Raw genomic sequence first — 15,597 nt, 5'->3', positions numbered from 1 at the left:
TGCAAAAGCAGTGATGTTGAGAGCCTGGTAAATTGTGCTCCAGCCCTAGGTACCCTGAAGCCTCCACGTGGGATTCCCAAACTGCTCTTCCTTCCAAAGTTTTAATCTCTGAATCTTCTAACTACAGTGAAAATGCTAACATGGATGGGAAATGAAAGAAAGAGCCATCGATGAACATCTGCATACCTAAAGAAAGAAAAGGCATGATCACAGCTTGTAGCACCTCAAAGATACCACAACCCAGCCCCACAAGCAAGCACTTTACCTTGGTAGTTCATCTAAACCAAACAACCTGTGAGCCTCCAGACGCAACACCGTACCTCTTGCTTTGATGGAGTTACCCCGTACCACCAGCAAAACCTCAGCCAAGCATCTGGCAGCACATTCAGCAGCAGAGTTCTTTGCAGGTTTCAGCAGCTAACAGGACTCAGCTGGCCTTCGCTAGGGGTTGGAGGTGGGAGGGAGAGAGGGATGCTCTCACTGAACCAGCCAGTTTGGAGAGAGAAACCCCCAGGTTCTGCTTCCCCGCTGCTTTCCTGAACCTGACATCTCTGGTATTCATGAAGTACAGACCTCTCACTAAACCTTGCCTCTACAAAGAAACACCGACTTGGAACACCAAGCTGTTCTCCACAAACCATAGCTGCTAAAATAACACAAACTGGACATTAAGGTAGGGGGAAAGATTGAGTGAGAGACCCAAACAAGAGCAAATTCATTTTAGGAACACTTTCTTACAAATAAAACAATTTGGCTGAGTAAGCACTGTTCAGCTTCACAACAAATATGTAAAACATATAAAGAAAATAGAATTGTGGCCATGTAGTGCTGTAAAACTCTGCATCAACTCCCCTTTGCAGAGCACTTGCTTGAAGCAACTCTTCTCCCCTTGCTATGAGGCATGGCAGCTCACTTGGAAACCATAGCTTGGATGAACTTAAGCCATCTCAAATTGGCATGGTTCACGTATCTGACAACTGGCTGGAAATTAATGCACAGAGAAGACACTGACAAGATAAGAGATACTGACAGATTTTGGGAAAGCTAACAGAGAAATAACAGCAGTCACTCTGCAGAATAACAGGCAGAGATGAACAATCCAAGATGACCCTTGGGAATCACAACACATCAGCCAGCATTGGCATTTCAAGCAGACAGCTGGGGACACAGTTACAAGCACCTGAGCTGTAAAGAAATTCCGGTTAAAATACTTATTTGTGGACCCTGTAAGAAAAATAAGCTCGTGCTTTGAAGGCCGGCACCTCGTGAGTTCAGCGCTGACACCGCTGAAGGCTGAATTCAGCCTCGGCTCAGGAGAGGACGAGCAGCCTCGGACACGCTCACCCCGCAGCGCACGGCTGAGGGGCCCGGAACAGCGCTCCTTGCAACTGAACTGCAAATCTTATCAACGAGATACGGTATTTTAAACAACTACCGAGAAACACGGAGCAGGGAAAGGGGAACTGGAAGCGCTGTTTCAGCCCAGTCGCGGGGCAAGGTCAAGCAGCGATCCCCGCGCCGCGCCTGCAGCCGCTTCACTGCGGCCAGAGCCCCCGCCGCAGCCCGCCCGCCCGCTACCTGTCCTCGGAGACGCTGATGACCCCGTCCTCCTTGGGCACGATCGCTGCCATGTTCACCACCTCCTGCGAGCCCTCCACTTTGTTGAGCAGGAGGGGCTTGCGGGTCAGAGCTTTGGGCTGCGGCTCCGCCGCCATGGGCACAACCGCTGCGGGAGGACAGACGTGCGGGTGCCCGGCAGCACCGCGCATCCCCCGGGCTGCCCGGGAAGCAGGAACCAACGCGGCGGCGGCACCGCCCCCGAGCCGGGCCCCCGAGGGGCGGGCCGGGCCGGCAGCGGGAGGCGGGGCGAGGGGCGATGGCGGCCGGAGGCGTCGTCGTCTCGCAGCGCCCCCAGGGGACGGGTCCGCCTGCGCGGGGTGGGAAACGGGCGCGCTGAAATGCGCTCAGGTAGAGGTGGCCGTGAGTGCAAGGCTCGGCTGCACGCGAGAATTCGCAGTGAAAGGGTGTGCAGGAAAGCAGGGCTTCTCGTATGATGGAAGCAGAAATTCACCTTCAGAGTTCGTCCCTAAGGGAAACGCGACGGGACTCTAGCAGTTGGATTTCAGCAAGCTGCTGCTGCACACTCGCGTTTCCCGTTGGATTTGGTGAGGTCCAAGAGGGTCCAAAGCTCTGTGCTTAAAAAAGCACTTAAGGTGTATACCAAAGGGGAACTTTGATCATCAATCTGGAGGACTCTGGAAAACGATGTGAGGTGTTGAGCTGTAGTCTTGCATCATAGAAGTGATCTACTGGGCTGGAAAGCTGGAAAGCATTATTTCCTTCTAGCAATCCACGGGAGCATATGAGGAAGGGGAGCCAATTTTTACACGGTATGATAATGATAGAAGAATAAGGAATGGCTTTAAACTAAAAGAGGTTAGACGTTAGGCAGAAATTCTTTACTGAGAGGGTGGTGAGGCCCTGGCACAGCTGCCCAGAGAAGTCAGGGCTGCCCCATCCCTGGAGGCACTCAGGGCCAGGTTGGATGGGGCCCTGGGCAGTCTGAGCTGCTGGCTGGCACTGCCCATGGCAGGAGGCTGGAACTGGATGATCTTGTAGGTCCCTTCCAGCTTGAGCCACTCTATGATTTCAAGTGCAATATTAAATTCACCCACAATAAGGTGAGTACTGGCAGTTCTCTAATGAAAAAAAAATAATAATTCAAACCAACAAAACAGTGCTCCTGACTGTCAGTAGAAAAACTGAGGATCTTATGAATTCAGTGAATAGGGATATATTTGTTGTGTCAAGAGAACTGAAAACTAAGCTCCAGGTAATGTTTAGTAAACTGAATGTGTTATGCTAAACGAGGAAGCAGTACCTGCAGGAGCAGAGAGGCACTGAAGCTCTGCTTGACTGCAATACGTGGAGTTCACAAGTGTACTGCGGGGGGAAAGGTCTGGTAGGCAACAGATAATGGCTTGCAGGAAATGAATCTGCACTCTCAAGCTATTTCCCAGAGGATGTATGATTGCATTAGATAACATGCCTTTCTCACAATTCATAGAAGGAAAACTACTACCAGAGAAGCAGAAATGCAGAGCAGCCCTGCTACTACTGTGGACGACCTGAAGTTCTAGGCTGGACCGACAGCCAGAAATGCTTGCCTTGCTACTTGATGAGATGTGAGAGGTATTTTTTGAAGATGTTAATATAATGGATAATTTTCAGAATAGACATATATCTTAAAAATGTCTTTTAAAACAGAAGTCTGAAGAAATCTGGCAAGGGCTGCTCCCTTTGCAGTTTGTTTGTATTCAAGACTTGGCACTATGCACTGTTAGCAGATAAATGGGGGCTGACTGTATGCAGAAGGCAGCATACTGCAGGGAGACATACAGTGCTTTTTGTCCAACAGACTCCTAAGGAAGTGAGTAAGGGGGAAAGGAGTGTCATAATAAGCAGAGACATAGTAAGAGTGACATAATAAGCAGGTTCACCATGATTCCTATGCATCTTCCAAATTAGCTGTTGTTTGTTTGTTTGTTTGTTTTTGTCATTTGCCTATTAAGGTGTTACATTTTCCTATTTACCTTGCCTCTCCTGTATCTTTAAACATTTTCAGACAACACTTCTCCTTCAAGATTTAAGATACTGTTCTTCTGGAGGAAAACACTGTAAGCAATCCGAGATGCACTTTTTGTTTGAATCTCCTTTTTCCAAAAAGGTAAGGGAGAAACTTTTCTTAGTGGCTATGACACAGTTGTTGGGGTGCACCTGTTGAATGCGGGTTTCAAGGGCTGCTACCAACTACATGCATTTGGATGAAAGCCAAGTAATAATATGCTGAAACAAAATCTATGCTTTATATAAAAATTTGGGGTTTTTTTGGCAATAATTTACCCACTGAAAAAACAATAAAAAAGAAGCCAAATCCACAATGCAAGAGGTGCTCCAGTGGGCGTACAGACAGTCAAGACAAAAATTGTCAGGACTTATATTAAAGATTAGCTTTAATGGTGACTTCCTCAGCAAGCCTAGAAAGGCACTTGAATAACAGAAAATTAATGGTGTCCTGAGGTCTAGTATATCACCTTATGTGGTGTCCAAATCTGTGGTCAATGCTCTAATCTCCCTGATCAGGTAGGGAAATACGCTTGAGATAGTCTTCCATGCAAAGCAGAGATTGAATGGCTTAGAGAACAAAAAGTGGTGCTTGAAAGCTGTGGAGGGAAGGAAGGAAAGCAGTGAAAAAATAAGATCTCAGAGTAAGCCAGGAGCCTGTAGCATACTCCTGTGTTGTACCTGACAGGCTATGGTCATAATGATGGAAAATAGATTGATGAAATTACCAAGATCTGAGTGGTTTTCCAGATGTACAGTTGTCACACGTAATCCACCCAAAAATGATTAGCATTTTAGAATCAGTCTTCTTACAACTACACAAATTAAGGAACAAAAAGACTTCAAGTTAGAATTAGCTATACTCATAACTTTAATAACTACTTACAGAATCAAACTGAGGATAGTTTAGAAAAGCGTTTCCCCCCCAAAAAAGAAAAAAGAATCAAGAAAAGAAATCTTACAAATACTTCTTAGCAGGTTTTTTTCCTTCCATTTTCTATCATAGCTTTATAGCTAAAATGCATGGATTAAAAAGTATTTCTAAGATTATGTCTTGCAGCTAAATTAGAAGCCATGAAAAGCAAGCTTGTATACTTCTTTTTCAACATTCATGAAAAGTACAGAATTAAAAATGATTCTTGTCAGGTATGTATTTTTTTGCAGGTACTGCTGTGGTATGCTTGGAATATTTGGACTTTCCTGTAAGAATCTATCTGCCAGTAACACAGGCTGAAAAACAAGGTGAAAAAAACACTTAATTGCTATCAAATTAATACTTCATCTTTGTATCTTAGTGTCATTTTCTCTTACTGTGTATTTTGGTATGCAACAACAGCAAATGAAGCGTGCTTCTCTCTTAGATTTGGTTGCTGTTTTTGTTTGGTTGTTTGTTTTTGTTGGTGCAGGTTGACTTTCATCCTTTTGCTCTGGATGGAATGGAACTGGCCTACCTGCCTGCTTGTAAGACTGGCCTCCATGTTCCTGTGCTGGAAGAGGACAGAGGAGCTCTGGGAAAGGGCAGTGCGCTGTTTTGAACTGGTGTGCTCACACACCGTGGAGCTGCTTCCATGCCCTCATATCACACCGGAGCCTTGGTTATTTTCTGCAGATTCTCCTCTGCAGTCTGGTTCGAAGCTTGTGAGCTGAAACCAGTTCCACAGCTTCCCTGGTACTCTGCTTTAAAAGTTGCTCTCTGGCTCCATCTTCTGTTTTGTTTGCTGAGTTTTGTTTTTCTTTTCTAGCTTTGGTATAGCAGGGTGAGATTTTTCTGAGTTTTATAAAGTGTACTTGTTTTAAAAAGTAGGTAATTGCTTCTTGTGTGACAGTTGTGACCATCAGGTGAGCAGGTGGCCCACGGGGACCTGGCCTTTCCCAGCTCTACCATTAGCCCTGGTTTTAGATACTTGTTTCTGCAAAGCTGTTACTGCTGGTAGAACCAGAAGAAAACACAGCCCCAAAAGCAGTGTTTTCCCTTTTGGGTAACTGTTTTGCAAAATGGTGGCATGATCTGACAACACAGTGACACCTGGCAAACCTTTCAACTAGAGCTGGAAAGCATTGGGGCCACCAAGTAGGAGTGAGATGACTTCAATAAACAGCTTGGATTTTGTGGATACTAACAAAAACAGTCCTTTAGTTGAGTGCTGAGCAATTATATATGTGTAATATTTATAATACCAGGAACAAGCTTTTCATAAAGAAAAAAAAATGATTTTCTGTTGATTAAATTTTAGGCCAGAAGACATGCCCCTGTGAGCTGTGAAGTAAACTGATTGCAGTTGCTCTCACTCTGCAAGAGGAACTAATGTGGGAGAGAAGCTGCACTCTTCCCGATTCAGTGCTTAGTTTCAAAAGTGCTCCATTGACAGCAAGCCAGATTTCAGCTTCCGAAGCCTCTTCCTCGATCACCCATGCAGAACCAAAGGGCTTGTACACACAAAAGGTAAAAACACTTGGCAACAAGTAGAGGCACCTCTCAATAGCCATCAAATGCAGCAGTGGCTTACTCCTGCCCATGATTTTCTACTCTGTTGGTAAGCTAAATGTCTTATCACTTTATACTACCTGGGATTTACTGTTTCTTCAAAGCCTGTAGCTCAATGCAACTGCAAAAAATTTGTCCTTAAAATTCTCTCCTTTGCAGTTGCCTCTTTTGTCAGCAGTGATAGCCTTCATGAGATAGTTACTAAAAAATTGATTTCAGATGTTACATCATTCTTAGAAGCATGTGGGAAATAGATATGGATCCATTCTTCGTGTAGAAAGGCAAACTTCACAGAGCACCAAAGGATTCAGTGGGAAATACATTTGTCCATCTTCCTCAAAAATACAAACTGTTGTAAAACTACACTCTAATTTTGCTCCAGATATTTATCATTCATTCAGTGAACAATACTGCCTATCACATTTCTGATAACAAATCCTACTTGCTTATTATGACAGTTATTAGTTTTATGTGGGTGTTCAGAGAATGGGGACCTATCAGAAATCAGATCTGCTGTATACAGAAGTTCTGAAAAACAGAAAGATTAGCTTTAAAACATACACAAGGCACTATGCATAGCACCTTGCTGAGAAGAAGTGCACTAATTTTTAGCTGCCGTGTAATTGCTGTTGGCTTTGTAACTGACTGTGAACATGTGAGAACAAAAAAGTGATGCTGTGTCAGTGTGTGGGCTGCAAATGAGAACTCCTGGCTCATGCATTTTGCCCCATAAGCAGTTCTGGCATTGTATGCAGTCTTATTGCTGTTTCCTTTGTCCTCACTGATCCAGCTATAGTATCACTCACATTTTGGGCTTCCAGCTTGGTGTCAAAAATCTCTGTAATTTAAATCACTGTCTTTTTGGTGGAACACTCTGATCACTAATTCTTATAAGCTCATTATTCTTGTATTTTTCTAGGCCTCAGGACTTCAGAACTTGTTCTAAATCTTCCTTCTCTGTGATATTGAAGAATCAATACATTCATATTCTATTTGGAAAATGGATTAAAGTCATCTATGTAACTTGGTTAAAAGGTAAATAAATGTATCTTGCATAGGCACAAACAATACGAAACTTTGAAGCATTTCCTTTTTTCTTTTTTTTCTAAAATATACAGTTAAGAACATTTCTAGGGAATATCAAAGAACACTTTTTTTTTTTTACAGCAGCTTGTGTTTTTTAATTATTCTATTTTTCTTTACTACCAATCACGCAGCCCTGGATTTTCCTAGGACAGCAAAATACTTTCAACCAACTGAGCATATAGAAGTCAAGAAGATCAAAAGAGTACTACCTTGGACACGAGAGGAAGTTTATGAAGGTGAGCAATTTTCTTGAAGTTGAACCCTTTCGAAGATTACTCCTTACTGCAAATACACAGAAACCTTCAAAGTATACAAAACCAGCATAAAAGTCTTAAAAAAAAAAATAAAAAAAAAAAAATAAAAAAAATAGGTAGACCCTCACCATTAATTTTTTTCAACTCAACCCTGTAACAACAAGTTTATTTAAAAGCTTGTGTTTTCTGAACCAGGGTAGGTGAACTTTCCCTTTCAGTGGAGAAGAATTCTGAAAAACCATGGAAGTTGAAGTGTGTGCAAGAGCTTGTGGCTCAGTACCATAGGGCTTTCTGAGGAGTTAAAAAAGAATCCCAAATACTTCAAGTGAACTCTTTCAGGTCTTATTCTGTGTAAATGTTATGAGTCACCTTCACTTTAGCAAGTAAGTCAGCATTTCTGGCCCTTACTGAAGCAAGGAGTTTCTCAGTCTGTAAGCATATACATACATTCCAGTGATGCTAGATGTAGATGGGCACTACTGTAGACAGTGTTGTGAAGCATTTAGTTCCTTGACTGCCTCGTGACCCTTCCTGATCAGCATGATTTTTATTCTAGATAGATTTCAATCCAAATATCTGATTGCCTTGAATATCTTGGAGTAAGTTCGTAAGTCTATAGTCAGAATCTACAGAGTACACTTTGATTTTGAACTTGTATTCCTACCAAAATCAGTTTTGGCTGCTTTGAGCATATGATTTTGGAAGAAGCGTGGGTACGCAGGCAAGAAAGATCTATGAAAATACTTCTTATTTTTAAAACAGCAAACGCTGTAGAGACAAGAGGCCACGCATGTTTGAAAGGGAAAACCAGTTATTCAGTTACGTTCTCATCTGTAACTTGATGACCTCCTTGTGTAAAAATACCATCTGACAATTACCTCTGTAAAGACTGAAGGACTGGTGAATGCCTATCTTGTACCTCTGACAGCAAATGAGGAAAGTCCAAATGGGGGAAAAAAAGTCCTGGGACTGACTGAAAAAAAAAGTCTTACATTCTCACAAGTTTAGATTAGAAGCCTGATGTTCAGGCTAAATGGCACCAGCATAGCCTCTGAATTGTATTATTAATATCAGCACGAGGGAATTTTCACACACAGGCTCTAAATAAGGTATCAGTGTCAATGAGAAAGGTACTCAAAAAGATCCATATGAGGCCAAGTGACGGTCTGAGGTCAAAAGAACTCATCTGCTGTGTTAGATAAGTTCCCAGTAATAGGAGGGAACAAGGTGATAGTTATTTTTTACTGAACCGTAGCAAGAAACACCGTAAGAAATGGCCATGTAAGTGCTTCTTGAAGTGCTTGAATGAGAAGACCTTGGATAAAGGGCAGACAGTAATCATGAGCATGTAAATACCCTCTGTTGTAATGAGTGAGTGTTGGAAAGGAGTTTCCCAATTTGAGAAGCCACAGGGCTATGCATGTATTTCTGTATATACTTAAACATGTTGAAAAAATAAAATGAAAAAAAAAAAAGCTTTCCCCAAAGCCAGAGAGCCTGGGGCCATATATGCAGCAATGAGTTTTGCCTTAGGACAGGTCCACCTCTATTGGTTCACAGATCCTCTCTGTTTTTCAGGCCTTGCCATTTCAGTTTCGAGGCCAAACAGGTAGCACACTAACATCACAGAACTAAATTACCTTTTTCCTCCAGTAAAGCCTGATCATACAAAACTGTCTATGGGGAATGGTCCACATTCCATGTTTTCCTCCAAGCCGTGTCCAAATAACTTTTAAGAGAGTCCTAAAAGTCATAGTGCCAAAACTGCCAGGCAACATGCTCACAATTCAGTTGTTAGAGCTCTGCACAGCAGTGCCTGAGCATTGGCCTTTTCAGTTTACCACTTGCACAGCAAAAGAAGGCAATGACAGTGCTTTCTAATGGGATACAAGCACTACAGAACAATAGCAGCTAACGAAGAAAATTGGCTCACCCTTCCAGCAACCAGTGATCAAGAAGAGCACAATCTCTATCTGGAGATACATTGCTCATCTGGCTGCTAACCCTTAAATGAGGGAGAGGAGGAGCAGACTCAGAGTCCACTCTGTTCCATCACTCAGGTGCATTGCTTGCAGCTGAGCTCCCTGGGTTAGCCACACCTTCTCACCAATGGTTCTCAAGCATTGGTTCAGGATGTGACCTGGCAATTCTACTGCATCACTGTAAATGTAGCTGATGATTTTTTTTTTTTTCTGGAGTTTTAGCACCTAACAACAGTTTGGCTACAGTGACCCTAATGCCATTAAGAGCAGGTATCAGCAAGACTGGGCTTTTCTGCATGTGTGGTGAGGGTCCCAGGCAGCTGCTCAGGAGTCTGAGTGTTGTTCTTGTGATGCCAAATTCTCCAAATTTTGTCACGAATACTTCATCTACTAACAGATAGAAAAGAGAGAAATGTGTCAGTGTCTCGTGGTATGCAGCTACCAGCAGTACAATGAACACAACCCCCAGTGAGAAGCCAAAATCCAGATCCTTCCCAAGGGAAATTAATGTGATTTTGCACTAAAAGCTTAAAGGTTTGTAAAAACCTTTTCGTGTGCAAACAGTCCAAATTCTCTCCACTGCAACTGAAGAGGCAGAAAAACAGATGATAAGCTAGGACAACTTTTCAGGACTAGGTCCTGATCTGAATGGTGATGTAGGAGGAAGGAACAGTTGTCCAGCTGCCATGCAATGTCATAGTGTGTGCGCATTACTACTCAGGGCTGATCTGGTTCCAATGTCTCAAAACCCTCTTGTAAGACTACATTTGAATATACATAAAAGAGACAGTCAAAGTTTTTCCTACTGTGGATTTTTCTAACTACTGAACTCTTTAACTTTTCCCCCAACTTAAGGGTTGACTCTGTCAGCTCTGTCTTGTTTTTGTAGCAGTGCTTTTTCTTTGAAATTATGTTTTGATTTTAACCAGAAAAAATGCAAGTATGGACATTCATATATGAAAACATACATACACATAAAGATTCAATGGAGAATGAGGGAGAAATGCCATTTCTTCTAGCCAAGACAATTCTCAAGGGGAGATTTATACACTTTTTATGCTTTGTTTTTTAGAAAGCGGTAACATGCTGTCCTAGTGCTGACTAGCAGAAGAACTAAAAGTTCTTGGACCACCAGCAGCAAGAAATCACAGAGTTGTATTTACAGAGGCCATTAATTGTCCAGAATGTTGGGTAACAGATTCTGATAAACACGGATCATGATATGGTTCTTGAATTATGCAGAGGATTATTTCACAATCCAGAAAACAGAGAATTCAAGCATAGAAATAGCCATACAAAACATCTTACTGCTAGCTGGGGAGGAATTTGCAATAACATCAGAATTACAGGAAAGTTCAGTGCTACTGACAGTGGTGTGCTGGATCACTCTGTGTTGATAAGGAACAGCTTTACTCAGTGGTCACAGTTACAGTCACATACTCCACAAAGTGACTGACATTATGGCAAAATGGGCCATAGCAATTAGAGGAATGTTGTGAAAAAAGCTAACTGGACAGAAGTAAAGCCTACAAATGTCTTAGTGAAAACTACTGTAAAATATGTTGCTACATGGGTAATAGATTTCAATATATAAAAAAAAAAAAAAAGGTACTTAGGAAATGATGAGCAGATGTAGCAGTGGGAAAAGAAAACAAAAAAAAGCACTATGGTGGAAATAGGCTGGAGCATTCCAAATGATACACAGTTAAAGCACAACAAATCTTAGCTCCTCTTGAGAAAGGAATACTGTCCCTTTCCTGGTAACTTAACTGTTCAGTAGAGGACCACAAGTGAGCCCAGTACTGCTGCCTTTACTGTAATCAGGTTAAAGGGCTGTCACTTACCTCTGAAATGGGAGCTCAAGTGATATCTGTCAACCTTTGGAAGATTTGCTGGATCAGGAGTTACTTATTAGCTGCTGCTGAAGTCAAGCACAGAGCACAGCCAATCATCAAAAACACAGGGAGTGAAGACTTGTCAGGGCAAATGAGCAGTTTCAGCTTTTTTCTCTCAGCCAGCTGTGGAGAGCCACGCTGAGTATCCAAGATAAAACATCAGGAAAAAGATATTGTAACTGATGAGATAGAGAGATAGAGTAACTAAAAGATGAGATAGAGAGAACCTGAAATAGAAGACATGAATGAAGAATTGATCAAGGAAAATGAAATAAATTGGGGAAAAAAGTCATGATACTGTGAAAAGGGATGCACTGTATGTCACACTTAAAAGCCTAGATTTGTCTTCTTTGAATTATTAACCTCCGTCTTCCTTCAAGACCACAGTAATGCAGATCAGTGGTAGCTGAGTATTCACAGCTCACATAAACCAGTCAAACATGAACACATACAACAGTGTCAGGGCCTTCACAAAACAGAAATAACAGCAAATAGAAATACCTCAGGAGATGGAAGGAGCAGGAGGATCTCAGGGAAAGCATTACACTCAACGCGCAACCAGCGTACACAATGTACTTTGCCAAAACTGGAGAAGTGTATGCTTAGCGTCAGCATGAATTATGGGAAGGGATTTCTTGGACTTTTCGTTTTGGATCAGTGTTTGGAAAATAACCATAAACTGTATATTGACTTCAAAATGACTTACCAACAGGAAAATATTAGAACTGATCCTGAAGCGCTCAAGGCTTTCCGATTGCAACATCGTGAAATTCAAAGCCATCTGCAACAACAAAAGAACCCATTACTGACCAAGCAGCACTGCTGGATGAAGACTGTTATTATGATGAAGAGTTACACTTACAATTCAAGGTTCATTACAAGCTGGTCTCAACTCTCTTCTAAAATTTTCCTTGTGAGAAATGCTTTTGTGATTTCATCTTGGTGAGAATTATCCTTTCATACTTTTCAAAGCAATGTTTTAAGTGTCTTTCCTTCCCATTTGGGATTTTTCTGCAAGAAGTCACTTTCTGCAAGTTACTGCCAAGCAGATTTGCCCACTGTGGAATCCATTTGACTTTGCTGTGCAAGATTTTGGACCTTTTTAACAAGTAAGTTTTGTATCAGGGCTTCAACATTCATCTGAAAGCAGAAACAAACCCAATCTCCTTGTATTTTAATTGTATCTTTTGCATAACGTGCTCAACAAACAGTCGCAAACATCTAGCCAAAGGTGCTTTAAGTCAGGGAATACAGACAAACACATTTCTTCCTTGGATGAAAAGACCTTTGCTTTTAATCAGGTTTGTTTCATTCTAGAATACTGGTGTCTTCGCTTTATAGATGGCCTTTGTAGAGAGTTCCAGTTACTTGTTGAGGTTTGATAAGTTTTCATTAAATGCTAAGTGGCAAAAGGCAGCCCAAGAGGCATTGATTCCATCTGACACCAGTCACATGGTTTCGTAGAGCAATCAGTTGCATCTTTCTTTTACAGTATATTCTGTTTTGGGGCAGTGCATAATAATCACATTTTGAGTAAAGGCTGGATAATAAATTTTACCACGTGCCAATACTGTAAAGAAAAGACTCCTAGCTCTCAAATACTGCATGCAGGTATGGTACCTCAGTGGGATACACTTTAGGGATGAATGTATAATTCTGCCTTCTAGTTTACTATGACCATACCAATTACTCTGGCCATTCAAAATAAATAAAATAGACCTCGTTGTTTTGCCTCCCTGCAAAGCCGCTTGTAGAATATTTTTAGCTGTAACCACTCCATGCTCCAAGCTGACTGTAGCAGCAATTGGTGTTCTTGCACCACTTGATTAGTTGGATAAATTCTGCATGCTCATGTCTGGGATCCATGGCAATAGAGTTACGTTGCTATGCTATGAAATGTGCAGGAGGGTGCAACCCTTCAGAAGGGATATGATTTCTGGAGCTGATGAAACTTTGCAGCGTAGGCAAGAAAGAATGCTTAAGGCAACAAACAAAAGAAATCTCTGGAATGGTGACAAGTATCACTCAGGTCGGTGGGTATAGGCAGAGCACCCATCTCTCAGGGAAACAGCTATCTGGAAATTGTTAAAAAATTATGTTGTGGGCAAAGATTATCCTAATTCTGTGCTGGACATCTGAGAAGAGAGCACATGGCAGCAGCATGTAAAACAGGTATTTATGTGAAGGGCTGAATTAACCCATCATGATACGTACAGGAGCTTTTAGTCAGGGCTAGTAAAGTGAGAAAACTAAAAGCCAGGGTTCTAACTAAAAGCTGAAAAACAGCTCACAAACTATCTGATAGATGTAACTATTATTTCTGGCTTTACTGATGACAGGATTTCTTTTTTTCCCCTGGCACAATAAGCAAAAGTATCCTCAGACCTGTTGTTTTAGTGAATGCAAAAAACTCTTCCTGTTTTCATGGCCTGGGAAGAGGAGGGAAGATGAGAAGTCTGTACCTGTATTTTTCCCTAGGCACTGTGGTACCATCAGGAATCAAGTGGACTGCTGCTGCCAGCATCTCAAAGATGAATAAATTCAAGAAAAAGGAGGTGGGGAAAAAGAAATAAAAAAAAAAAAGGTAAAAATACCTATGCTTTCACATGCCAGAGAGGTTTTCTGTTCTCTTCGGGTCTTGACACTGCTAGCTGAATTACCCAAGAGACTGAATTTAAAAGCTTGGAGTTGTGACAGGTTTTTGTTCTTGACCAGGATCCTACCTGAAGTGAAAGGAGCAATGTAACACATCTGGAAGGATACGTAAGGACTGTAAATCTACTAAAATTCTACTGCCTTATTAGAACTGTAATCTTGAAATGTTTGTTCTAAGCAGTTTTCTCCACATTAAATTTAATATTTCCCTAAAGTGCCAAATAGAAAAGGCTCTGCTCTGTTAAACACTGTTAAAAACATATGAAGACAACACGTAGCCCAGAAGACCTTTCAATCTAAGGCCAGTAATACCAAAGGAAAAGCAGGTATCAAATAAACAGTCTTAATTTGATTTTATCTTTCTCTTCTGTTCAGGTGCCTTAAAACTTTCCATCATTAATTGACTGACTTCCACTGTCACAGCACAGATGGTCCTCAAAGAGATTAGTTTTTCCTCAGAAAATAATCTTACTATGCACTTCCATCATAACGCACTTTTGAAAAGCTTAAGGACTTCACAAATATTCATGAACTTCATCTCTTGGTGCCCACATTCAGTCTGGACAGTTAGAAAACAAACTATTTCAAACCATCCTAACCCCAATTTCCTTGAAATTCCACATTAACTGTTCTACCCCCGGATGGCAAACTTGTGTTCTCTGTGCTCCCAACAATTGAGCCAGGAAACAGCAAGGGATTTGGATGAATGAAGTAGTGGTGGGGAATACAAAAACCCCTAGGAAGCTTCAAGAGCTATCCTCTGGGCTTCCCGATCCACAAGCACTGAAAGTGAAGCTGTGTTTGAAAATGGGCCAAGAGAAGCCAGAATGCAACTTCTTCTAGGGGTCATCATTCTGCAGAGTGGCGTAGTTTCACTGTGCTGGGAAAGCTAAAGTACAGGCTTCTAAAAGGTGCTAGACAGTCTTGAAGGCAGACAGCTGCCTCTGCAAAATTTAGAAAAATAGGCATTCTTGGTCAAAGTCCTGGAATATAGATAAAAAACTGAGATCAAATTATCTTAATGTCACTTTTCTGAAAAAATGTTAGGGATAACATCTTATCTGAGCCTTCTCAGAGCTTTATAGTTACCTGAATTACAGTTTCTCTTTGGGAACAATTTCAGGAAGAGGGGGAAAAAAAGAGTAAGGTAAAAAAATCACTGAATATAAAATAGAGAAAAACAATCCATCTAACAATATAAGTTCCCATGTAGTCAAGTTCAGGACAAGTGGAAAACATCATTTTATTTATAAATAAAGCAAATAAACCAAATGCACAGAGCTTGACTAAAGGAAGACTAAAGGGAATATGATGCAAGCACTAAAACTCAGAATGCTATACAGGGTTATATGTTTTAGTGATGAGCATCAAACTAAGCAATGGAAAAATTAAAACTTCCAATTGTGAAAAAAAAAGTGTGGTGATGACAATTTACAAGGCTATGGAACGGGATTTTAATGGAAGCTTTGAAAAATCTACCTGTGTCATTAAAACCTGAGCAGACCAAGATCTTCATATCTTTGTGAAATTGTTCTGTGTACAGGAGGAGAAAGGCAATTTAAAATAAACAAATACATACATAAAATATTAAAGTTTAACTGCCAGTTGTACTTCAA

General features: G+C 41.4%; 1 protein-coding gene and 1 long non-coding RNA gene across 6 annotated transcripts in view; one reads left to right on the top strand and one right to left on the bottom strand.

Annotated features, from left to right (window-relative positions):
- Nucleotides 1-1,838, bottom strand: part of WDFY2 (WD repeat and FYVE domain containing 2) — a 67,205-nt gene extending 65,367 nt beyond the window's left edge. The window contains exon 1 of the mRNA XM_048934697.1: nucleotides 1,579-1,838. Within this exon, the coding sequence (XP_048790654.1) occupies nucleotides 1,579-1,769 (191 nt within the window). The 5' untranslated portion in view covers nucleotides 1,770-1,838. The remainder of the gene's footprint in view (nucleotides 1-1,578) is intronic.
- A 50-nt stretch (nucleotides 1,839-1,888) lies between these two features.
- On the top strand, nucleotides 1,889-14,333 carry LOC125688486 (uncharacterized). Of its 5 annotated transcripts, none has more exons than XR_007374745.1 (8): nucleotides 1,889-2,390; nucleotides 3,068-3,192; nucleotides 3,626-3,727; nucleotides 4,789-4,866; nucleotides 5,859-6,067; nucleotides 7,029-7,144; nucleotides 7,327-7,431; nucleotides 10,361-14,333. It is a non-coding gene; the product is annotated as an uncharacterized LOC125688486 (long non-coding RNA). The 5 variants fall into 5 exon arrangements; XR_007374746.1 differs by having other exon boundaries at nucleotides 5,031-6,067; XR_007374743.1 differs by having other exon boundaries at nucleotides 4,789-6,067; nucleotides 10,361-12,435; nucleotides 13,805-14,333.
- The last annotated feature ends 1,264 nt before the right edge of the window (nucleotides 14,334-15,597 follow it).

The sequence above is a fragment of the Lagopus muta genome, chromosome 1, assembly GCF_023343835.1.
Source record: "Lagopus muta isolate bLagMut1 chromosome 1, bLagMut1 primary, whole genome shotgun sequence".
NCBI lineage: Eukaryota > Metazoa > Chordata > Aves > Galliformes > Phasianidae > Lagopus > Lagopus muta.
This window is presented reverse-complemented; position numbering and strand designations above follow the sequence as displayed.